General features: G+C 41.7%; 7 protein-coding genes across 10 annotated transcripts in view; 4 read left to right on the top strand and 3 right to left on the bottom strand.

Annotated features, from left to right (window-relative positions):
* The first annotated feature begins 2,923 nt into the window (after positions 1–2,923).
* Adgf-A2 (Adenosine deaminase-related growth factor A2) lies at positions 2,924–12,146 on the top strand. 3 transcript variants are annotated; one of them, NM_001043148.2, is made up of 4 exons: positions 2,924–3,020; positions 10,263–11,138; positions 11,267–11,449; positions 11,509–12,146. In NM_001043148.2, the coding sequence occupies exons 2-4, from the start codon at positions 10,299–10,301 to the stop codon at positions 12,112–12,114; spliced, it is 1,629 nt and encodes a 542-aa protein (NP_001036613.1). In that variant the 5' UTR covers positions 2,924–3,020; positions 10,263–10,298; the 3' UTR covers positions 12,115–12,146. The 3 variants fall into 3 exon arrangements, with proteins under 3 accessions (NP_001036613.1, NP_001036612.1, NP_525020.2); NM_001043147.2 differs by having other exon boundaries at positions 10,257–11,138; NM_080281.3 differs by lacking the exon at positions 2,924–3,020 and having other exon boundaries at positions 10,146–11,138.
* Adgf-A (Adenosine deaminase-related growth factor A) lies at positions 2,924–15,351 on the top strand. Of its 2 annotated transcripts, none has more exons than NM_206397.2 (4): positions 2,924–3,020; positions 12,661–13,615; positions 13,765–13,947; positions 14,003–15,351. In NM_206397.2, exons 2-4 carry the CDS (start codon positions 12,764–12,766, stop codon positions 14,627–14,629), a joined length of 1,662 nt encoding a protein of 553 aa, NP_996119.1. In that variant the 5' UTR covers positions 2,924–3,020; positions 12,661–12,763; the 3' UTR covers positions 14,630–15,351. The 2 variants fall into 2 exon arrangements, with proteins under 2 accessions (NP_996119.1, NP_524130.1); NM_079406.3 differs by having other exon boundaries at positions 12,657–13,615.
* CG32181 (uncharacterized protein) lies at positions 4,178–7,385 on the bottom strand. Its single transcript, NM_168747.2, has 13 exons — positions 7,200–7,385; positions 6,841–7,114; positions 6,736–6,768; positions 6,508–6,681; positions 6,422–6,454; positions 6,107–6,361; positions 5,941–6,048; positions 5,821–5,880; positions 5,626–5,721; positions 5,236–5,487; positions 5,111–5,183; positions 4,617–5,044; positions 4,178–4,481 (listed from the first exon to the last, which is right to left on the bottom strand). The coding sequence occupies exons 2-13, from the start codon at positions 6,934–6,936 to the stop codon at positions 4,377–4,379; spliced, it is 1,713 nt and encodes a 570-aa protein (NP_730300.2). The 5' UTR covers positions 6,937–7,114; positions 7,200–7,385; the 3' UTR covers positions 4,178–4,376.
* On the bottom strand, positions 7,529–8,970 carry CG32182 (uncharacterized protein). The gene has a single exon (NM_168746.2). The coding sequence runs from the start codon at positions 8,915–8,917 to the stop codon at positions 7,658–7,660; it is 1,260 nt and encodes a 419-aa protein (NP_730299.1). The 5' UTR covers positions 8,918–8,970; the 3' UTR covers positions 7,529–7,657.
* Positions 15,352–16,493: 1,142 nt separating the features above from the next.
* On the top strand, positions 16,494–18,249 carry Adgf-B (Adenosine deaminase-related growth factor B). The gene is made up of 2 exons (NM_140749.2): positions 16,494–17,551; positions 17,614–18,249. Exons 1-2 carry the CDS (start codon positions 16,589–16,591, stop codon positions 18,211–18,213), a joined length of 1,563 nt encoding a protein of 520 aa, NP_649006.2. The 5' UTR covers positions 16,494–16,588; the 3' UTR covers positions 18,214–18,249.
* Positions 18,243–23,978, bottom strand: part of Ccn — a 58,825-nt gene continuing 53,089 nt past the window's right edge. The window contains exon 10 of the mRNA NM_168744.2: positions 18,243–19,399. Within this exon, the coding sequence (NP_730294.1) occupies positions 19,058–19,399 (342 nt within the window). The 3' untranslated portion in view covers positions 18,243–19,057. The remainder of the gene's footprint in view (positions 19,400–23,978) is intronic.
* On the top strand, positions 20,222–21,909 carry CG6034 (uncharacterized protein). The gene has a single exon (NM_140748.2). It carries the CDS (start codon positions 20,270–20,272, stop codon positions 21,707–21,709), a length of 1,440 nt encoding a protein of 479 aa, NP_649005.1. The 5' UTR covers positions 20,222–20,269; the 3' UTR covers positions 21,710–21,909.

Here is a 23,978-nt window from a genome sequence, read left to right as displayed (position 1 = left end):
AGAGGGAGCACATCTGTCTACAGCACTCATAAATTGCTCGCCTGCTTTTGATTATGTGCGAAAATGGTTCATAGTGCGCCTTGATAAACCAATTTCGAATTTTAATTAACTATTAAGCTACCGATCGATTCTATTTTATAACGAAATATGTTAGGAAATATTTTATTCTATTTATTTTTTTGCGTATGTATGTATTGGAAAAATTCTATGTTTTCTATTTGCCTGCGGCTAAAACGAAACGATAATTTCTGTGAGAAGCCAGTTTAAACTTTGCGATCCAAATCATTTTCCAGTTGCGCACAAAAATATGCAGCTGAACAAAAATTAAACCTTGATTTGGAAATTATTCCTTCGCAACCAAATGTTTGCTTCGAAATTGAAGCAAGTTAGCGAATCGTGTTGCATAATTTACTGCAGGCACTGTGCGTTTTGCAATCGTGTACTGCCACTATTTACCGCCACAATTTCCCAATCCCATCCTGGGCTAATGGCTCTCTGCATATTTCATCACATTAAGTGCCAAAACAACGCATAATCAACTTCCGTGAACCCCTTGCCCTATTGTAGGTCTATTTCAGTGAGGTTAAGGAGCACTCTCCGTGTAACTGAATTAAATTCCGTTTCCAATGCTGCACCATCTAACAAACTACCGCAAAATGTTGCAAGCTGGAAATTCACCCCATTATCAACGCAACTGGGCTGGTTAAGTTCCCATCGAATATCCCGTTTTTCCCACACCCACTCGCCAATCATCGAGTGCACTAATTATACAGCTAAACAATTTTGTATAGCGGTGGTCTTTTGTTTATTTGACTAAACGTATTTTGTATCAGCTTTGCGCAAAGACCCGATTGCCACAAATTGGTGGCATAAACATATACTATCTCGGTTACCGCAAAAATCACAGATTAATCAGAGTTAAGTAAAGAACTTTATGATCTTAGTGAAACTTCGCAGTGCTAATTAAGTGAGCTCATATGTTACACTTGAAAATATTACAAGGCATTCTAAAGCGAATGTTTTGTAATTTAAAAGAAAATATTATTCATTCTTCAAATATTTGCGCATTACTAACATAAATGAACTGGGCTGCTTATTTTTTTTTTTTTGTTTGTGTTAATATGAGCTTCTTAAATTCACACATCCCTTGATTCCGCTATTTAATTGATCGATGATTGTATAAAATTCGTATACAAAAAATATAAATATAAGTTCGAACGGAACAATTAATCAATGTGAATAAAAAAACGCGCTGATTGAAGTGCAGTCAGTACTGATGACTACCTTTCACTTGGTTTTAAGTTCTTCAAAAATAATTAGTCATAAAGTGCATGCAATAGCTATAATTATATTATAGACACGGCGGATGGGTGTTTCTAAGCCCTCGAGATTAGCACATGCCATAAATTCATTTAAGTCCACATAATCCATTCCTCACAAACACACCCGGCCATAACCGTAAAGCCATTCATACATTAGCTCAGACAGTGCTCATGATCTGAATCAGCTTTACTCGGAAATTCTGGCCCAAAGCAATTGCCCTGTGAAATTTGCGTGGGATGCAGTTATGAATTTATTTATGACTCTCGTTCTCCGGATGCCTGTGCTCGTGTTTACCTCTCCTTTGTCCTCCTTAGTTTTGTAATCCTTTTGGAATTTTATTTGCTTTCCATATACACATTTAAACATTTGCACATCCATGACCAAAAATAGCAGAGCCAAAAATATATCTCTACTATCTGGGCAATGTGCAACACATTCGTTGGGAGAACATTAATTTAAACCTAAGCCAAATCACAGAAATTTTATTATAAACACAGTAACAGTTTGCACTGCAGTCATTCTAAAGGGATTCATGAATGCACGGGGTGTGTTAAAATTCGCTAACGAAATCATGTCTCACAAATATTCGAATATTTATACTCTAATTGTATTCAACGTGGAAAACGGCTTGTATTGAAGAGATACCCATTTCCTAAGCACTTACCTATTTAAATTAATGTTGCTACTCAAATTTTAAAACTGCTTTTGTTTGTACTTTTCGGAATTCAGATAACTAATTTTTATACTTCTTCATGACAAAATATCACTAAAATTTTATAGATCATTGCTATCTGCGCGGGCAGGTTTGTGTTCTTTTCCATAATTTTTTGTGAGTATTGCTGCAAGATGGGTGGTCCAAACTTTTTATTTATTTTTCCCATCTCTGGAGCAAATGCGTTTTGTTTATAAAACAAAAAAAAAGTTGCATATATAAGTACATTACCATTTGCGAACATTGTCTGATTGAATAATTGATTTTTTTGAATGGAATTTGAAAAAAGTGTGAGGAAAATATGTATGTACCTTAAGAATGTGTTCGTTTATCATAAAACAAATAAATAATTAACATATTATTAAATACTATTTCATAGGTAATACATATGCACATATACAGAAATATCCGCTAATTTTGTTAAGGAATTTAAGATTTCTGGTTAATTAAACAAGTATTATACATTATTCTGAACTTGTAGCTTTAAGGAAACCCCAGCAATTTGATAAGCTAATGTTCTATATTAATTATAAATAAATATCCTTATTATAAGTGCTAGCTTTTCCTAATAATAATTTGTATAAAACCCATTTTTATGTATGCATATGTTTGATTGTATATATATGTGGAGAACATCAAATACGACCCTCGTTTTCTTGTTTTCAGGCCGGTCTCTTGGTTTTAAAAAGAGAACCGGAGCGAGAACTTTATCTTTATATTGTGTGATATTGCTGCCTTCTCATTAATTCTAACCCACTGATAAAACATGAAGAAAGAAAACCAAGGGCTGATTGTGCAGCGAGCGATTGATTGAAGTCCGCCGTCGACGTCGGCGCTCCGACGAGGGATCATAGAGGGAGGTTCTCCGGTTCGAGTTCTGGATCGTTGGAATCAGTCGTTGGGAGGCACTTTTGGCGTGAAGATCGCGGCGAGGAAGTGCTCGGAATCTGAAATTTTAAGTCATATTGTGTGGTCTACGCTTGTGGTAAAGTTTCGTTTGATTATGTACATGGTGTTGAAATCAAATACAAATATTGTATAATTAAAGATAGCCAAGAAATTTAGATTTTCAAAAAACACTAGATAAATACAGCTGAAACTCAATTGATGATTATGCGCCATAAATATTTTTGAATGCAAACAATAAGCAAGACAAAGGGCATAAAAAACAAGGGAGTAAAAGTCACATAATTGATTCATTTATGCAAACTCTGCGAAATTAATCTATGAATATTCACCACGTTAAGCCATTTAAAAACAACAAAAACTCCAACCGATTGGCCATTTAACATTTTGTTTATTTGATTTAATCACTTTGTTATGCTTGCTTATTTGTTGTAAAATCAGCCTGCTGAATGAAAATCACTAGATATTAAAAAAAAAGAGCGTGCAGCGATGTCTTTGTGTTTTTGAGAACCACCAGCTGATTACTTATTTTTAACTCAGCTTTCTTTTATGTCCAAATTTTAGTTCTCTTTAGTTGTGTCTCTTAAAAAATTGAATGTGTCGGAGAGTGTGTTATCACACGTGATATATGTACGTACGTATTCACAATATTGTGCTCAACGAACCAAAGACATTTTTCTTTTTGTGGTCTTTTACGGCTTTCTTTAAACCATTTTTAGTCATTTATATTTTTTAAATCTCTTTTGTTAACTAACATTTGTTACTAACACTCCACACTAATGAAAAAACTTTTTTTTGTGTTATAATATACAATTAGTTTATGTGAAGCTTACGTAGTAATTAGTAAATGTGTTTATTTTTTTCCAGTGAGGTTTGTTTTTCGGCTATGCCGCCGATGATTTTGGCAAAATGTTTACCGCTAAGGCGCATTATTTATTACTGTTTTTAATCGTTTTCAGTGTTATTTAATTACGCAACATTGTATAACAATGCATTTGATCCATAAATAGCAAACATTAAATTATTTATGCAGAGTCTGACGAATCCCGTACCATAAAGATTATACGTGTATAGATTGCTCATTTCCAAGTCATTCATAAGTCTGATTAATTGCTTAACAATTTTCCCTTATCGGTCAGAAGTTGTGATCCAATCTGAAGTAGTTTGAACCGAATGGAAGTGAATGGTTTTATAATATTCACTTCCTTGCCCTGACCGATAAATTTCTAGATTAATAGGGGACTTTTTTGAAACTTTATTGTAGTGACTTCTGTTGGTATTAAGAATGGTTCAGTTGCAAAAAATAATAAATCACTCATATTTTGGCTCTGTTGATACGAAACGCACTACATTCATTAAAAATATTGTGTCCCGAGCAAAATGAAGTCCAGTGAGACGCATAAATGCATTTTTCCGATTGAAAATCCGTTTAAATTTACCGATGAGTGGGCGTTGTTGTGGCTGAATAGGAATGGACTTTAATTCTTTCATCAAAGAGATTAGTTTCAAAGCGATTGATATGCGCATCAAAGGCGGAATCCTGTAAATAGAAAATTTTTATTCAATACTGAAATCGAATTTTGATGTAAATGAGGTACGATTTAATTACGTTGTCTGACTAATGAATGAAAAGTAGTGTATGCATTTTATAAACACAAAATATAATAGTACTCACTCTTTCGAAACTGGTACGATACTCGGTCTCGGCTTTCAGAAAGGCAGCCACACTTCTATTGACTTCCGACTTAATTTTCGGACTAAAATGAGAATCAATTTCCTCACTGATTGTTGTCCGTGGACGCCTTGACCTGCGCTCTTTTGATTGATTTCTCAAATCTCTATTTCCCTCCTCACTTCGATTCTTTTCTTTGCGTATCTCTTTGCGCTCGTGGTCGATGCGCAACTTGATTGCTTCTATCATGGTGACAGGATCCACCGGATATGGTTTCTCCGGAATGGGTCCTGCAAAAGCAATCTCCCTGGAGTACTCGTTGAAATTCTCACTTCCATCGAGACTGGCTTGTATAACGCCAGGACAATAGGGATCATTTACAAAGGTTTCGTGATATTCGTTCTGAATGCGCTCAACCAAACGATCCTCAGCTTTTAGAGAGATTTAATAATAATAAATTATAATTAATTAAATTAATTTAATTATACACAACCTACGTGTTTGAACGGGCACTCGCATTGAACGTCCTCGCAAGGAAGAATTTCGCTTAGTTTTCTCCAGCGAAGTTGGCTATCAAAACAAGGATTACTTCACATGGCTACCACGTAAATTATGAACTTACAGTCGAGCACGACCTCCCTGACATTACTTGAGACATTTCCAAAAGTCTTTGATTTCCGGAGGCAGACGTGTTTGCACAACAGGCATAGTTTTGACTATCTTTCATACTTCTGTCACAGGCAGTAGAGCCACGACTACAGCAACTATATTGACTTTCGGGGGGATCCGAGTAATATTTTGTATTCTTACTCATAGATTGCTCACAATTGGATATCTGATTCATAGAGACATCTTGGCAAATATCTTGCGACTGCTTATATTGTGCATTAATAAAGAAAGGGGTTTAAAATTATGATTTTGATCTATTGTTTTTCATGAGGCTTTTAAACACCACATTCAAAAACCCCAACTTTTGAATAAAGTTCGCAACTGCTGGCATAATTAAACTTACGTTTCTGAGACTCTGGTTCGCCTGTGGTTTACATCTAGCGTTTCGCAAAGTCTCTGGTGGCTGAAGATAACTTGTTTCATTAGTTTTGGTTTCGTACTGGATTTTAAAGAGAAATGAACAAATTTGTAACAATGTTATATTAGAATACTGATATTAAATATCATGAATTTGGCAACATTGGATATGGTAACATACCTTCGTTTGATTACGCACCATTTCTGGTGTTTGATCGCACTCAAGAATTGATCGTGACGCCTTTTTGAAAGTATACAAAAATATTTAAAATTAGTAAATACAAATAATTTTTTTACATACACTTTGTTGCTGGCGAGAGTTGCATTTCTGACAAATTGAGTTTGGTTGCAGGCGGGATTGCTGGTGACGATCATCTTGATTTATTCTCGTGCTATTGAGATCAGGTGCCTGTTTGAAGTGTTTAAAAATTGCATAGACTTAGAGATTTCGGATTTCGATAACTTACAAATTCAATGGGATCTTCATCTTCCAACCAAGATAAATTCGCTTGATTCTGCTGTCTAGCTTGCTGTTGCTGATATTGCTGCTGTTGAATTTTTTGCAACAGCAATTGGCGTCTTTGAAACTCGCCATAGTTCATGCCAACTTGAGAGCTATTATTCCAATCGATTGAGGTGTTATTTCTGCAGCCAGTAGCCGTATCATGATTACTGCTCTGATCGGTGGGACAACGGTTTCCGCTCGGTACTTTTAACTCGCACTTTCGGTATAAGTATTTAAATAGCAATTTACGAATAAATTTATTTACTTTTAAACATACCGGTGTTTGCGGTTTGATCCTTTTGTCCGAGTGCTGAAATTTCATAATTTTCACAATGGCTTAAGTCTTTTAGTTTAGTCACTTACGTTGTGGGTGGAATTATGATGACTAGTCTTATTATTTCTGTAATTTTGCCTGGGGAAGCTATGGGATCGGGAATGTTGAGATACGTTGACTAGAGGTTGAAAGCGAGGTAAAGAATTTTTCGGAATCTGAAGGGGTATGCTATTATTCGGGCACTCCGGCATGTTGCAACATTGCTAAAATTTAAATATTCGCGTAACAAGAGTTTTGAATTACGAAATCATACGCACATATTCATCGTCCTTGTTATAAGAGGGCGGGAGCTATAATTTAACATTTAAAAAATTTTAATTTTAAATTTCGAAAGCATATGTTTTTTTTTTATGAATCATTACCACATCCTGTGTCACCGACGAATGTTTCTGTCTGCTGCCATCGAGGGTATGTTGGTATAGGGGTTCTTGAAATGGTTCAACAGGGTTGCGTGGCATTGAGAACCTACTAACGGTAGGACAGGGATCGAAGCTGTCGTCGTCGCTAATGGGATCCGTTCCTTGAGAGAACCTCTGGCAGGGATTTCGGGTTGAACTTGCTTCGTTCAGATCCTTCTGGTTTCCCAAAAACCGATTGAATGCCAAATACAGCTCATCGGGCAGCAGAACAGAATTCCTAACAATCCATCCATCCATTCATAAACATACACGCTTTTTAGATTATAATCTGTTAATTATCAGACGAAGACTCCGATACTTACAAACAATCTAAAAAATCGGAGTACAGTTTTGATGATTTAAAATCAATTCGATGACCAAAAATATGTGTGTAACTGTTGGTATATTTATAATAACTTCATTTGGTTCCAGAAGTGTTGCAAAATAGTATTTGCAATAACTTTTTAAATTCTGAATTTACATGGTATGTACGGTTACAAAAGTTTGTTTTGGAAATTTGTTGAAAATTGTTGATAAGGAAGGGTGATGCTTGACTACGATTTGAAGTGTTTCCTAAAGCATATACTTTTGCTTTCCTTGTTTTTTCAACTGTCACAAGTAAATATCAACAAAATGCCAGTTAAAATGTCTTACTTTGCTCTAATTTAAAAACATATTTATTATTGAATATTGCTTAAAGAAATAACACAATGAGTTCATGTTCACTTTAAATACTCAGGGGCAGCACACGAGATTTACCTAATTTGCTGTTATTCGCCCCCTACATCAGCAATCCATTATCCTTTTGGCCTAATCCCTCATCGCTGTCTACGGTGCCCGCTTCCATTTGTTCATTAGGCAAATGCAGCAATTTCAGCTCGACAAACGCCAAATCGTTTGTCTCAGCCGTATCCGCATCCGCACCCCTATCCGCTTCTACATCCGCATCCGTATTTGTCAGTTGGGGGGATGGACATCCGCCGGCCCGCTTCAAGTGGGCGTCCAGTTGTGCGAGAAATGTGGGCGTGGCATGTGCGTTACGCGTGAAATTCAATTCCCGCAAACTGGCCGCCTGGGTGGCTAGGAAGCGAAGGAGGGACCGCACGGCCTGCGGTCGCTGTGGCATCCACTTGACGCTCCCGTCCGCCACATCATAGTGCACCGTCAGCTGCGAGTGCCAAGCAAAGGATTGCAGCCGGAATACCTCCTTCACGTCGACGACTGGCAGGCAGTCATCCAGTCGACACTGCAAACGGAGACCCACAATCCGACAATTGCGACCTCGAATTTGCTGCAGGCACGCGGACAAAGTTCCTGTGCCACTGCAATTCGCCTTGCCATCATTGTCCAGGTGGCCGTGCTCGGAATTTCGACACAGAAAAGCTGTCAATAGACGGAGTCGGGGCAATTGAAAGATCTGAGAAACACAGGCGGTAATCATACAAGCTGGTAGTTTCAGGATCTCCAGATTTCTGGGATACTGGTACCTCTGTTGGCTGCAGTTCCAACTAGAGCGCATTTCAAATTCTCTTAGGTTTTTAAGGTTTTCAAACATGAAATCCACATCAAGGGGTGTTAAACCCTCGCACTCGCCAAGCTTAAGGTCCACCACATTGGGGCACAGGTAGGGGAGTTTCTGTATTACCAATGTATTGCTTTTCGTGAAACTGAGTATCTGCAAATGGTTGAGGCTTTGTCGCATCCGCTTGAGCCACTTCCGGCATCCTTCGCCTGTACCTGGCAGGTTAATTAACGCTCTTGTTCGCCAGCCTAAGTGATCCAATATTTGAGCCAGCTCGTCGGGCTTTAGCAGGTTTAATTGCTGCTCCCGGCGAAAATCAAATAGCTTGGCGTATCTGTTGGACCACAATTGCAGTATCAAGCTCGAAAATCGTTCCTCCTGCACCTCCATCAGTCTCAGTTGGTCTCCCAGCGCTAGATGTTCGCAAATCATTAGCAGACAGTCGTCGTCCAGCTCCATTAGCCGCCGATTCCTGGGTGGCTCTCCGTGGCCAATGGTTATACTCGTCTTAAATCGCATCCTACTCGATCTGTTGCAGCTGAGCAAGCCCGTTCGACTGAGCAGGAAGCGCGTGGCATGTGTCTGGCCGATTTCTGAGCTATATATGTACGTCCATTGTCTGAACCCCCGTTAAATATGTCTGAATCAGGGTCGCCTGCCGCGGTTGCATGTAATCGCAGCTGGCAGTGCGTGCAACCAGCGCATGTGTCCCCGATTATACAGATCTCGTGGCACATTGGGGCAAGGGATGCTAGAATGTGGTAGGGGTGTACGTAACATATTTGTTATCCAATGGAAAATATATACGACTTTTTACTACCACCTTTTGAGCGTCAATTCACCAATTAGTTAAGTATAAGAGATTTTATTTATCCAAAAAAAAGCCTTTTTTCTTGATTTCTTAGAACTACATTTTAATTTGATGAAGTACATACAAACATAGATTTTTTCACCAATGTTGTCCAGTGTAAGCTTAGCTGACATACTAACTAATGATTATAAAATGAAGTACAAGAATATTTAATAATAACAAATACCTTCAAGCACACTGTGGCCACTGCACAATTGTAAACACCACCCCCTTTTCCCTTCGCTCCTGGTGGTGGTCGATAAGTACAACCCCTGACAAACTTTCCACGGGTGAAGAGAGTTCTCAGAGCGATACTCTCTCTCTCTGATTGTGTATTATCGCTGTATAGGCGAAAGGCAAAGAACATGAGATAGAAAGACCTCTTCAGCGAACAAAAGGGAGTTGGTCTATTTTTATAAATCTCCCTCACAACTCGAACTACACATGTGGCCAAGGCCAAGGCGATATGATACACATAGATGTTTATTGAAGACGGGGAGTTCAAATTTCAAGTGGGTCTGAATAACAGACCTGGATAGAAACAAATCACGATTGTTTTAAAATTCGATAATGGGACTGTCGTAAATAAAGCACTGTTATTACTGACAACGGATAGGACAATCATTAAACCCTTTTTAGTCGATTCCCCTGTATAACGCCCCATGTTTTGTTGCTAGTCAATGACGACTATATTCTTCTGTAACCAGTTTGTTTGTTGATAGTCATCATCCCAAATTTGTAGTATGTTACCATTTAAGTTTAAAGCAATTTATAATCTTAATCTTGTCTTCCAATCATTTTGACCTCGCTGTTGAAAATGAATCGCAATATCCTTTGCGATTCGTCACTAAGTGGAGTGCAGTAATCATGTAACAAGATTATTATGTCATATAAAATGTTTTGGAAAGCATATTAGGCATTTTCGGGCTCAAAATTAAAAAAAAAAAAAATTTGTTTGGATCTTAAAATTATTTGATTTTTTTAATCGCTGCAATGGGGGATGTGGAGTTTCAGAATGTCCAAGAGATAAGGGGCACTCCACAGAATGCAATGAGAATGATCCGCTTGGAACTCGACGAGGAGGAGAATCGCCGGCAAATGTCGTCCAGTAAATATGGTGGCGTCTGCTTCCACGTGGCCATAGCCGTCATGCTTTGTGTAATGGTGTTGGTGCTAATTTGTTCGGCTCCCCTTGGAGAAAACATGTCCAATCTTACGTCCGAGGAGCGGCACGCTCGCCTGAGGCAGATTTACATTGAGAAAGAGCGCCGGCAAAGACTTGGCAGCAGGATGGGCTTGAGTCCGCTGGAGGAGGAGGCCAATGATCGGCTCATGGCCATTAGGCAGGTGGATGAGGAGTTTTATAATCTCTGGAGGAACTACCACTCCCAGCCACCGCCGTTTCTCAAACATCTGAACATCATCGATACGAATCTTTATGCGGCACTTAAGAGCATGCCCAAGGGCGGACTCCTTCACGTCCACGATTCGGGAATGTTGAGAATGGAAATTCTCATCGATTTGATCTACCGCGATAACCTGTGGGTCTGCGTTAACTTGGAACAGGACTTCGAGGACTTCCGATTCTCCAGATACTTTCCTCACATCCCGCCCGCTGAGGACTACCAGTGCAATTGGATGCTGATGAGCAACTTCTTCCAGTTGGAGTCTCGGTTAGAATTCGAGAACAGGTTGAGGAAAACTCTCACTGTCCGGCCGGAGGGGTATAAGAGTTCCTCCGAGTTGGCGCGACACTTAAGACGCCACCAACGCATCATCCATGGACTGATCACATTCCGCCCGATCTGGAGTGAATTTATCTTCACCATGCTGAGCGATTTCTATGCCGACGGGGTGCATTATGTGGAGTTGCGTTCCTCGCTGCCAAATGTAAGTGCGCATTTGAGCTGACAATATATATTCCAATCTGGAATATTTACTTCCATTATATACTTCTTGAAAAGCAGTTGGCAATCATTCCATTTTTAAATTCTCCCTTTTCCCCTGCCTTTATCTAGATGTACGATCTGGATGGAAATAATTTTACGATTTTGGAAACGGCGGAGGCCTTAGTTTCAGTATCGAATATTTTTAAAAATAGCTTCAAAGATTTCATCGGAATTAAGCTGATCTATGCTCCTTCTAGGAACTTAAATGACAGTCGAATGGATGAGTATTTGGAAAATGCACGTCTGCTTAAGGTAGTCAAAGATTTTGTCTTTAGCCATTTGAATCCTTATTTAAACTTCATCATCGACAGTTGCATTTTCCGAATTTCTTTGCTGGATTTGATCTTAACACCTTTGGGGACGAGTGCAATTTACCACTTTTAGAAAATGTTACTCAACTATTAAGGATTGGCAAGAATATTGACTTCTATTTCCATGCGGGAGAGTCCCGATGTCCGGATAGTTCCCGCCCAGATGCGAATCTTTTAGAGGCATTATTGTTGCAAAGTAAACGGATCGGTAATGCCGTGAATCTACCCTTTCATCCAGAGATTATGAAGGTCATGAAAAGGCTTAGTATAGCCGTGGAGATCTGTCCGCTGTCCAACCATTATCTGCAATACTTTAACGATTTTCGTCAACATCCGGCGGCGTATTTGATTGCCGCCGGATTTCCAATTGTAATTGGTTCGGACTATCCGTGTTTCTGGAACTCCGCCCCTCTGACCGACGACTTTTATGTGGCCTTCGTGGGCGTGATTAGTGGGTGGGGCGATTTGCGCCTCCTAAAGCAGTTTGCCCTCAATTCGTTTCTGTTTAGCTCCCTCAGCGAAACGGAGAAGAATATGGCCGTATCCAAGTGGCAGTGCAGCTGGAACCGATGGGTCAGAAATTTAGTCAATAGTAGTGGATACTAACAAGTAATTGTCAAATAAAAAACAAAAATTGTAAAAAGGTGTTTACTAAGACATTTTAGTAATATTTTTCTTTATGTTTATAGACAATTTGTTCGCATTGGGATTACCTACATAGTGGAAAATCCTCTTTAATTCTTGGTATAATTAGGCGAAATTTAAGTTTAATATTCGTTTCGTTAATATATTCGTAAATACGTATTTAGCTTAGTTCTTTATATGTATATGTAGAGCAATTTTTTCCGCTTTATCAATGTATAACTTTATAAGAATGGGTTATTTTGCCTTCGAGGGCATGGCTTTCCGGTTTATCGAGAGTGGCCAATAAAGTGACCAACAGCATGGCACTTGAATGTCAGGGATATAGCCATGGGCAGGGTTAAGTAATCTAATCGCCGGCTATTCGTAAATCAAGATGCCAGATTGGGCGATTGTGGGCGATTATCTGGATGGCAGGTTGCCAACCAACACGCGCAATTATCGCCTCGAGATCCATTCGAACGCGTGTTAAATCAAAGATAATGCCGAACCGCCAATTGTTTCAGATAGGGCGCTACATCGAAACCAAAATCGGAGCTCCTCAATCGCCGCAGACGTCAGTCGCAGAGTGGACCTAGTCGCGATCGGACCCTAACGAAATCTACCGCTCATCATGTCGCCAGTCATCCGCCGTAATCTTATCGCCTGTCTCACTTTGGGCCTGTGCGTCTGTCTTAGCTTCGGACCGGGTCCGGTGGAATCACGCACTCGCCCGAAGAACCAGGTTGATAGAAAGCTGTTGACGATCTACGGCAGCACGCCCCACGTGGAAGCCCTTCTGGGTCCAGGTCGTCCCACGCCGGATACCTACAAGACGTTGAGAAGCGCCTTTTTCCGGTACGAGGAATCACGCTCATTGGGCCATGACCTGGATCTAAATAGCAGAGAAATTAAGGCTAACGAAACCATTATGAAGGCCAAATTAAAGGAGTTTGACGAAGGCCTGGTTACCCCTCACCTCTTCAAGCCCTCACAGCACATATTTGATGTGTTGGACGGCATCCGGAACACCGATCTCTTCAAGCTGCTGAAAAAGATGCCCAAGGGCGCGGTTCTTCATGCCCACGATACGGCGCTCTGCAGCACAGCGGCCATTATCAACCTGACCTACTATGAGCATCTCTGGTCCTGCCAGCAGGACGGAGATCTTAGCGCCTCCGCCCTAAGGTTTTCCAAGGATAAGCCACAGGCCCTCAGTGACTGCGATTGGAGTCTGCTCTCCGATGTGCGAGCCAAATACGGAGCTGACAAGGTCGATGACTATCTGGCCGAGAGACTCACACTGTATCCAACCAAGAAGTTTGAGGACAACAATGCCGCCTGGTCCACGTTCATGTCCATTTTCAATCTGCTCGACGGTCTGGTGATGTACGCCCCCGTCTGGGCGGACTACTACTACAAAGCGCTGGAGGAGTTCTACGAAGATGGTGTTCTATACTTGGAATTCCGATCAGTTGTTCCCACGGTAAGTAGATCATAAATAATATTTATTGGGCCTATACATAGATAGTAGTTTTCGTGTACAACTAGTATATGATTGCACAACTTTGACTACGTTAAATACGGGTTGTACTTTTATTTTTCTTAAAATAACACTATTGGAATTTTCTATAGCTATATGACATGGATGGAACGGAGTTTACTCCTATGGATACTGTGCGCATTTATGTGGAAACCTTGGAGAAGTTCAAGGAGGCTCATCCAGATTTCATTGGTTCAAGGATGATCTATGCTCCTATACGTTATACGAATGCAGAGGGCGTAACTGGCTATATCCAAACCCTTAAACAAATAAAGGTGAGATTTATTTACAACTTTGAGTTATGGTCCTAACATTTGATTCCATCGATAGGAAAAGTACCCGGAATTTGTAGCTGGTTTCGATTTGGTGGGCCAGGAGGAGATGGGACGTCCTTTGAGGGACTTTGTCGACGAATTATTATCTATCCCCGATGACATTGATTTCTACTTCCACGCCGGAGAAACAAACTGGTTCGGTTCCACTGTGGATGAGAACCTGATCGATGCCATTTTGCTGGGCACAAAGCGTATTGGTCATGGATTCGGACTGGTCAAACATCCCGTGGTGCTGGACATGCTGAAAAAGCTGAATGTGGCCATTGAAGTGAATCCGATTTCGAATCAAGTGCTCCAGCTGGTCTCTGACTTCCGCAACCATCCGTGCTCTCACTTCTTCGCCGATGGCTATCCAGTGGTTATATCCTCGGATGATCCCTCCTTCTGGAAAGCCACTCCCCTGACGCATGACTTCTATATCGCCTTCTTAGGAATCGCCTCGCAGCACTCCGACTTGCGTCTGCTGAAGAAGTTGGCCCTAAATTCGATACAATATAGTTCTCTGACGGGAGACGCCCAGTTCGAGGCGCTGGAAAAGTGGCAGGTTAAATGGGACCAGTTCATCGCCGATGTCAATGATCGTTCCTCCAACCGGGGATCCCCCAGTCAACGGATCGATTGACTAGCACGGTTGGTGGCAGCGTTGCTGGTTGCGTTCTCCCTGATGACCTCCAACCTTTGGCGCTAGTCGGAATACACCCCCCTTCGTCCGCTGCTCCTACCACTCCACTTCAACTCGACCACAGGCTGCAGCGGGTCCAATGCATCGCACTCTCATTCGCATCCACTCAGAGCCATATCCATGCCCACATCCTCAATATCTAACCATTGTTGTAAGCTAATCGTTATGGACTAGTCCTTAGTTAGATCTAGGCTAATACCTCTCTGTAAACCCATGAGATTCTGTCCCACGCCCCTAAAACTGTTTCAATCTAAAATCCGTTGCTGCGCCGAAGAATCCGAAAGCAATAAAGAAACCGTTTTAGTCGTAGCCGAAATAAGAGTGCATGCAATTTATGTTCAAAGCTCAAAGAAGCCTGAACGTAATCGTAATGAGTTAGCCAGTCATGCGGTTCCGAATCACTCAGAGATGAGATCGTGAGGAGTACGAATACTAAAATTGTTAAAGGGGATTGTTAAATGCAAACTTCCTACTACAGTAATGCATTTGCATTTTAGCCTATGAGTAATATACATATTCACATGTGTCTATAAGGAGTAAAAACTTACAAAATATGTAAACTTATTTAAGCTGCAGTGTAAATTTGTTCGCAAAGTGAGATACTTATTTTTTTCTTATGGTGAAACCCAAAAAAATTTATGAAATAAATACAACAAATAACTAAAAAAAAAAAAACAGAAAAATCCGTATTTCATAATAGCGCCACAAATGACAATAAGCAAATCGCTGTTACCAAGCGCCATTATCCTCAGTTTGCAGGCACGATGACATCTCCATTCGGGGAGTGCACTCAAGACTAAGCCCGCATAAATCTCTCATTGCCAGCGGGTGTGTCGAGTTCGCAGAAGAGTGGATGCGAATTTTAATGAATATGCGCTATATGGTCGTCGTGGTCCCGTCCACTTCCACTTCCATACCCGCCTCCAGTGCCACGTCCGCACATAACCACTCATCACTCGGCCTCCTTTGAGCCGGGGATCGAGCCATCCGAATCCTGCAAATGTTTCAATTTTACGTGCCACTGTTTAGTGCTGCGGCTGCCGGCACTGGGTTCGATTTTGATTTGGCTCCAGCCCGTAATGAGCTGTAGGAGTTTTATGGGCCGTCGGCGGATGCAGTCAGGTTGGGTCCTGCAAACATGTATGCGACCATAAAATTGATGGACCATCGCAAGAGTGTGTGGATGAGGCATTTGGTGCTGCCAGCTCAACTTATCAACGCATTGTATTTGGCTTGAAATGGTACACAGGAACTATGGTTGGATACAAAATGGATGTGGCTTAAGTCACCTTCTTAAAATCTGTATATTTTTTCGATATTAATAAAGTGGAGTTCTCAGCATTGGACAGCACGCATGCTGCTAGTGACTTGTGCTTCAAGTCTCTTTGCATTATTGAACTTATTTTTTAAATACGACTTCTTAGAAAATATGTAAGAGGACCTGGCTAACTAGCCAGTTTGGTCTAAATAAAGCCAAATCGGCATACATGGTGCTCTATCTGCCGCCGGCCGTGGCAGCCTCATCAATTTGATGTCGTGCACATTTAATGCGGTGTTGAGGGCGCGCGGATGCATAAAAAACCGATGCCTGAACCCAGTCCGCGATCCAACGAGGCCATAAATTACTAATAAAAGCCGCATGTGTGTGTAGTTGACGGGGTCGCGGCTTTAGTGTGTTAAAGCGGAAATGCGTTGGGCGCCATTTTGTGCACGGGGTGTGTATATAACGGCAATGGCAGGGCGCAAACAAATGTGCGGCCTATTGACACATTCGGCGTGACACATTTTGTAGGGTAAATAAATTGTGTAAATCTCATGTTCGGCTAACGAAATCCTAACTAAATTCTCCATGAAACCCTTAGCGAAATAGAGTGGGCAACGAAAAGAGCTCACGCAAATATGACGGCCATCAAACATGTGGCCATCTCCTGTCGCCGAGCATTGACCAAATGTGCAAAAATTGGCCACACTACAGTGTCCGTGAGTCGGTCCCTCCGGAAACTGTCACCCACGGCGTTCAAGACACTTCGACAAGCAATCGCCAAGGTGGGGCACTTAAACATCATGGGTCAGAAGATACGACTGAACGATCGGGAATTAGCGGCCAACAAAGTGATCATGGCCGTCAAGAAGGAAGAGATATCCAAGGGCATACTGGATCCCAGTCAGTTCACGCCGGGCCAGCACATCTTTAAGACCCTGGCCGAGGTGCAAAAGTCGCCGATCTTTAACCTGATTAAGGGTATGCCGAAGGGCGGCGCGCTTCATGCCCACGATACGGCGCTCTGCAGCACAGACTACCTCATAAGTCTGACCTACCGGAAGAATCTTTGGATTTGTACCGCTGAGGAGGGCTGCAAGGCCATTGCTTTCCGGTTTTCCAAGGAGGAGCCCAAGGAAAAACCTGTTAAGGAATCTATCTGGGAGCCAATGGAGGAGTTCCGTGAACGGCGAGGAGAGGAGAATGTTACAAAATATCTCACACGTCGATTCAGCATGTACCCCTTCTCCAAGTTCATATCAAACAATCAAGCCTGGGCACACTTCATGGGCATCTTTATTTTGCTCGACGGTTTGCTCTGCCATGCCCCCATTTGGGCTGAGTACTACTACAATGCCCTCAAGGAGTTTGCCGAGGACGGAGTTCAATATCTGGAACTGCGATCCCTGCTCCCGCCACTCTACTGTATTGATGGCGATATGCTGACCATTCGGGACACAGTGGCCATTTACAACTCGGAGCTGGAACGCTTTCGAGCCGATCATCCGGATTTTATTGGCTCCAAGCTGATATACGCTCCTCTCAGAGGAGTGGAGCCCAGTGTGGTCGAGCAATATGTGAAAACAGCTGTCGAACTTAATGTAAGCTAAATAATTATGATGGGACTTTGATTTACCTTTTTTTTTTGCTCACTTTTTAACAGAAAGAATTTCCTAACTTCATGGTTGGCTTTGATCTAGTTGGCCAAGAGGAGTTGGGACGACCGCTGATTGATTTTGTGGAGCCCCTGCTAAAAATGCCCGAGCACATTAATTTTTATTTCCATGCGGGGGAGACGAACTGGTTCGGATCTCCCATCGATGAGAACCTGGTGGACGCCATCCTGTTGGGCACGAAACGCATCGGCCATGGATACGCCATTACCAAGCATCCTATGATGATGCGACTGGCCAAACTATTGGGCATAGCCATCGAGGTGTGTCCGGTGTCAAATCAAGTGCTGCAACTGGGCGTGGACTATCGGAATCATCCGGCGGCACTGCTGTTGGCCGCCAATGTCCCCATTGTTATCTCCTCAGACGATCCATCCTTCTGGCACTGTGCTCCGCTGTCCCACGACTTCTACTTCGCCTTCCTGGGCATTGCACCGATGAAGGCGGACCTGAGGTTCCTCAAAAGCCTGGCCATCAACTCCATCCGGTACAGTGCCCTGGTTGGCGAGGAAAAGCGAGTGGGGTACCGAAAGTGGCAGGAGAAGTGGGACAAGTGGATCGACGACGTGGTGGAGCACAAGTACTGTTAATGACCCCCTTTTAGTAAATAACTCATGCTGCCTTTTATTTTCGCATTTAATTTACTTTGAATTTCGCCGGCACACGGATAACTCTGACGCTAGCTAAGAGTTGACTTACATCGATACATTTGATATGGGTGATGGCTAAGCCTCGCTCGTCACATGACGTAAATCAGAGAACTCGATTCGGGATATTTTCGGGGATATGTGTGGTTGGGGTATAACGAAACTATGACTAGGATCCTCGTAGCTGGCGATCATCCTGGCTCTGTCCATTTACATCCATCTAAATTCTTTGTTCAAGCAGAGTCTTAGGCATACATACGTGTAGATCGGAATACAAGTGAGTATATAGCACAGTTATAACTTGAATGCACACGGATCTCGCATTTGCTCGTTTGGTTTAGAGTTGCTTAAGCCTTTTACATCTATATTATTAAAATTATTATTACCATATACGTCATTATTGGGCAGCATTCCATTCTAATGATCTTCTGAAAATGTTCCATTTTCATTTCATTTCTATTCTCTTTTTGTCGCGCTTGTTTCTGTGTATACATAGATGCTTGCAAAAATATTTTTTAATTTCCGGCCTGTGTTTGTTATTTGCCCTTGGTTTAGTACTAACCCTATCGTTCACATACCTAAACTTACTGCCTCGATATGTTCAAATCCTAAGTATAACTTGCATCGCCTCTCCCATTTCCCTTTACAGTCCTAACCATCCTTGGGGCCTTAAGTATCGCTATGCTGTACAAATCTTAAACTATACCCCTTCGCTATGCAACTGCCTTATATCCTTGCCCTCGGCCGATCGAATTCTATCTTATAGTTTGCGTGCGAATCGTTTACGCTATGTGTTTTGCTGCCAGTGGTGCTGCTGTCGCAACTTTTCGGCCTTCCAACTGGATTCGCCCACACTTGGCGGATAGGGTATAATATCCGGCTGCTGTTCCGAGGACATGTTGTCCACATCGTTGTGGTCGAGGTTGTTGCCGCTGTCGACCACATCCTCTTCGTTGTCCTTGTTGTTGCCAGCATTGTTGTTGGTCGGCTCATTTGGTTCGCCATTAGTTTCGTGGTTCCGGCCTCGGTTATTGTTTTTGTAATTGTAATAACCATATTTATTCGTGTTAGCCATATTGTCGTTGCTGTTGCTGTTGCTACTAATGTTGCTGCTGCCCGCGTTGCAATTCTGTGGGGCAGTAAAGAGAAGGGGAAACCCATGTGAAATTTTAATATAAATTTGTGGCATAAAAATATTTCGTTTTAATAGACGCTTAATTAAATTCTTATCCCCCGTTGCAAAAGAAAATGTATATATATATTTTTTTTGAATAGTTGGCATGCAGCGTGTTTTAATTATTGTTCAGCAATTACTTTACCAATGATAGCATTCCTATTTGTATTTGTACTGTAGGTATTTGTCTTAATAAAAAAGCTGCAAGTTCACTATTCTTCAAGTATTAATATTATTGATAAATTTATAAAAAGTTCCTTGTAAGCATTGCATTCATTTACTATCACTTGAGTTTACAGACTTCAACTTAGTAAAGTGGTTTCTGCTTGTTGATAAGGTACAACTTAAACCACAAAATGCACTTCAAATACTTGTAGGTACAATCAAAACTACAGAATGACTATTAAAAAACGAAAACTACATTTATTAATATTCAATTTTAAAGCAGAAAGAATAGGAATCAGAAAGTACGGAAAAAACGGAACGCTTTAATATTATTCCTCGACTATCCTCAGCCGAGTAACGAAGAAATTTTTGGTATTGAGCGTCGGATCCTCTAAAATTCTAATTCTGATACACTTCCTATCACCTGTGGAACTTATTAAACGAATCAGCGTTCCCTTTTAATTTACGAGTGACTGGTATAATCATTGTGGCTAATGTATAGATAGATGGGAACCGCAAAAAGGCAAGGACTAATTTGATACGAAAGTAACGATAAACACACCTATAAAAGGCTGCATATCCAAACATCATATCGCAATTTAGCTTTCTACACTCAAGCTTAAGCAATCCACAAAGAAAATTAATCCTGTTCCTCAAATCATGAGTGCCTGTTCAGAACCAACTACTTTTTCAAAAACCAAGGAGACGGCCAAGATCGTCATAATCGGAGCTGGTGCTTCGGGAGTAGCAGCAGCTACTAAACTTTTGGAACAAGGATTCAAAAATGTCCTGCTCTTCGAGGCGGAAGACCGGATTGGAGGTCGCATCAACACGATCCTGTTTGCCAACAGCTTAATCGATCTGGGTGCTCAATGGTGCCACGGTGAAGAAGGAAATGTTGTCTATGAAAAAGTTAAGGACCTGGATGTCCTCGACAGGACCGGCGACTATGTCGTTCACTTTATTCGCTCTAACAAGGAAATTCTCACTGACGTTCATAACAAGGCTCTTACGGAATTGACGAACGCATTTGAGGTGCCTGGCGAACATGAGGGTTCCGTAGGTGATGCCTTTAATGCCTATTGGAAGGAGAATATCCATCAGTTGGTTCCGAACGATAAGACCATTGCCAAGGAGGCCCAAGACTGCCTGAAAAAGGTAATTTGCAGCATGGATGCTTGCGATAATTTGTCCGAGCTTTCTTACCGAAATTTCCGGAACTTTGCTATTGCCGGTGGGGATCAAAATCTCAGCTGGCGGCAAAAGGGCTATTGGAAATTTTTGAGTGTCCTGCTAAATTCTAGCGATAATCAGCCCGGTGACCAGGGAATTCTTAAAGGACATGTGCATCTCAACAAACGAATTGCTAAGATCAATTGGGAAGGAGATGGTGAATTGACTCTCCGCTGCTGGAACGGCCAATTTGTTTCAGCGGATCATGTGATTTGTACTGTCTCATTGGGGGTTCTCAGGGAAAAGCACCATAAGCTCTTTGTACCAGCTCTGCCAGCCTCCAAGATCAGGTCGATAGAGGGTCTCAAACTGGGGACAGTGAACAAGTTCTATTTGGAGTTTGAGGAGCAGCCAGTGCCGGAAAACATTAGAGAAATGGCGTTCCTTTGGCTTGAGGAAGATCTAAAGGAGCTACGAAGTGGCAAATACTTTTGGCTGGAGAGTGTTTGTTATTTTCATCGTGTGGATTGTCAACCGCGTTTGTTACAGGGATGGATCATTGGTGCCCACTCGCGGTACGTTGAAACCATCAGCGAGGAGCAGGTCCTCGAGGGAATTATGTGGATGTTTAGGAAGTTTCTTAAGTTTTCCGTACCCTACCCAAAAAACTTTTTGCGCTCTCAATGGCAATCTAATCCGAACTTCCGCGGCTCTTATAGTTACTACTCCACTTACGCTGATGAACTCCGTACGGGACGCACGGATTTGGCATCACCTTTGGTGGATGTAACTGGAAGACCGAGGATACAATTCGCCGGAGAGGCTTCGAGCCGGAACCACTTCTCTACGGTCCACGGAGCCATTGAGTCGGGATGGCGCGAGGCAGAGCGACTCAATGAATTCTACGAAGGACGAGCTGCAAACTAAGGCAATATTCGAAGCGCCCAAATGGGATCATTCAATTGCAATACATTTTCCTAAACGCAATCATGATGTACGACAATCAAGCATTGCTTGTTTGTCCAAAGAAATAATCAAATTAAGGCATTTATATTATAATTTTACATCATTGTTCATTTAATAATTAGACGAATTACTAGCAACAACAATAAATTATTTAAGAGCTCAGATGTCTAAGACATCGTATCTCAAGCCAATACGAAAATCCACGGGCACCTAGAGTTGAACAACACTGCTAGTTCGCTTTTCAAATATCATTTTAGCACCCAATTAACATTCCAAAGCAAATAACACACCTTAAAACATACCGAGAATATTCAGGAATGTAATTTCCACAAGGGCGTGCCCCGTGCTTCTGCATAAAGGAATCCAAACTAAACCCATTTAATCCCGGCGCAAGTGAGTTAGTTGTGCAATTAAGCCGAATGTTCCACTCGCAACCACGTGAAGTGAACTGGCTCCACCTGTCAGCCACTCACTATCCCCATCTCGATGAACATTCACTTTCCCCATTCCCGTCGCCAATGCAATCAGCAAACACAGAGAAATACTTTGCCAGTCATAACAACCATTACCTGGGCCATAACACAAGTCGGGCAAAGAACAGCAACGGAAACAGGAACAGGACGACTGCTCCGCTAGCTAGGCAAATGTGTGTCCTTTGGTCAAACACAGACTTGTTTAACATTGTCACTCCAGGAGTCACGAGCACGTGGACGAATATGGAGGCAGTGAGCAAAAAGAAGCCTTTTTCAGCATCAAATTAAAGCTAAAGTCAAAACTCATAAGCTCTACGTTGGATTTTGCATACAAATGAACACCGTTCATTGCAGTCATTCCATATGCCTCTCTTATATTATATTTTACCTTTTTGAGCTAATAATAAAGTTTTTGTACTGTACCCTCTGTTTTCTCAGTGTATAGGTACAAAAACCACGTATGCGGCTGGCTAGACACTAAAGGCAAATGGAACCAACGACTGACGCTCTTGCAGCGCATTAAGCGAGGGATCGGCACTGGGATTTCAGTCACGGAAAGGGCCAGGTTCAGCGGAAAAGCTACAACAGATGTGGCCAACTTGTACTCGGGCTTTCCTTCTTTCGCCTCGAAGGGCGACAAAGTCGCATATGTAATTGAGAGGTGGCGATCCGGGAAGGGGGCGATGAACTATGAGCGGGATACGACTACGACCACCAGGGCGACATGCAAACAAACAAACGAATGCAAACACACAAAGGCAGTCCGAACATACACTTGGAAAAAAAGGTGTATTTATTTTCTCGATAGTTCGCACAAGATCCTCTAAGAGAGTAAATGGAATTCCCTTCCAATTTAGGACAGTATATATTTAAACAACATGATGATTAGATTAAAAATAATTTTAAATTTGAATAATTGGTCATTTTAATGTTATAAGAATATATAATATATATAATTACGCCATTCATATTTGATAAATCGCTAGACTAAAAAAAAAAAAAAAACATCCTTCAATTATTTATGGGCTTTTGCAATCTAAGCGTTTAAGGATTACCAATAGCTTAAAAAGTTGTATTGCTTTTCAATTAAAATAAAAGTCCATTAATCTAAAGCTGTTTATTCAAAATCTCAACTTTAAGAGACTTGAGAAAGTTTCTTTCTGTCGAATGCTGTGGAATGGTAGGTGGTTACAGAAGGATGAAGCCAAAGCAAGGATATTTTGAATGTTTTGGCCCCGGCTTGGCATAAATTTGAATTTTCAACATGGGCAGCCAAAGTGCTTCTGCTGCTTTTGCCGGACGGCAATTGCCGGGACATTGGTGCAGTGAAATCACATGGCCAGTGCTTCTGGATCCTGCTCCTGATTTCGCTCCTGATTTCGCTCCTGCTCCTGATTCCTGGCTCCTGTTGGACTGTTGTGGTTTTTGTGGCCATCCATAGCTGGTCTGGCCTGCTTGGCCTTTGGGCTGCGTTTTTGCAGCACAAAATACTGGTGTATGTGCTAAACTGATTTTAGTTTTCCCCACTCCGCACGTAATCTGAACTTTTACATGTGTGTGACCTCAGTGACCACGCCCCCTGCCCAGTGCACGGCACCCACCGGCCACACCCCCTATTTTGAATCGAGTGTTTGTAAATGTTCCGAAAAACAGGCGCAATTACAATGCTGTTTGCTTTTCGCTGCAAATGAGTTGGTCAACATGTTTGGCTTTTATTTCGGCTTTTTTAGAATGCGTTTGAATTTCGTTACCAACTG

This window comes from Drosophila melanogaster, chromosome 3L (assembly GCF_000001215.4).
Source record: "Drosophila melanogaster chromosome 3L".
NCBI lineage: Eukaryota > Metazoa > Arthropoda > Insecta > Diptera > Drosophilidae > Drosophila > Drosophila melanogaster.
Note: the sequence above shows the minus strand (reverse complement) of the source record. Positions and strands in the feature narration are given on the sequence as shown.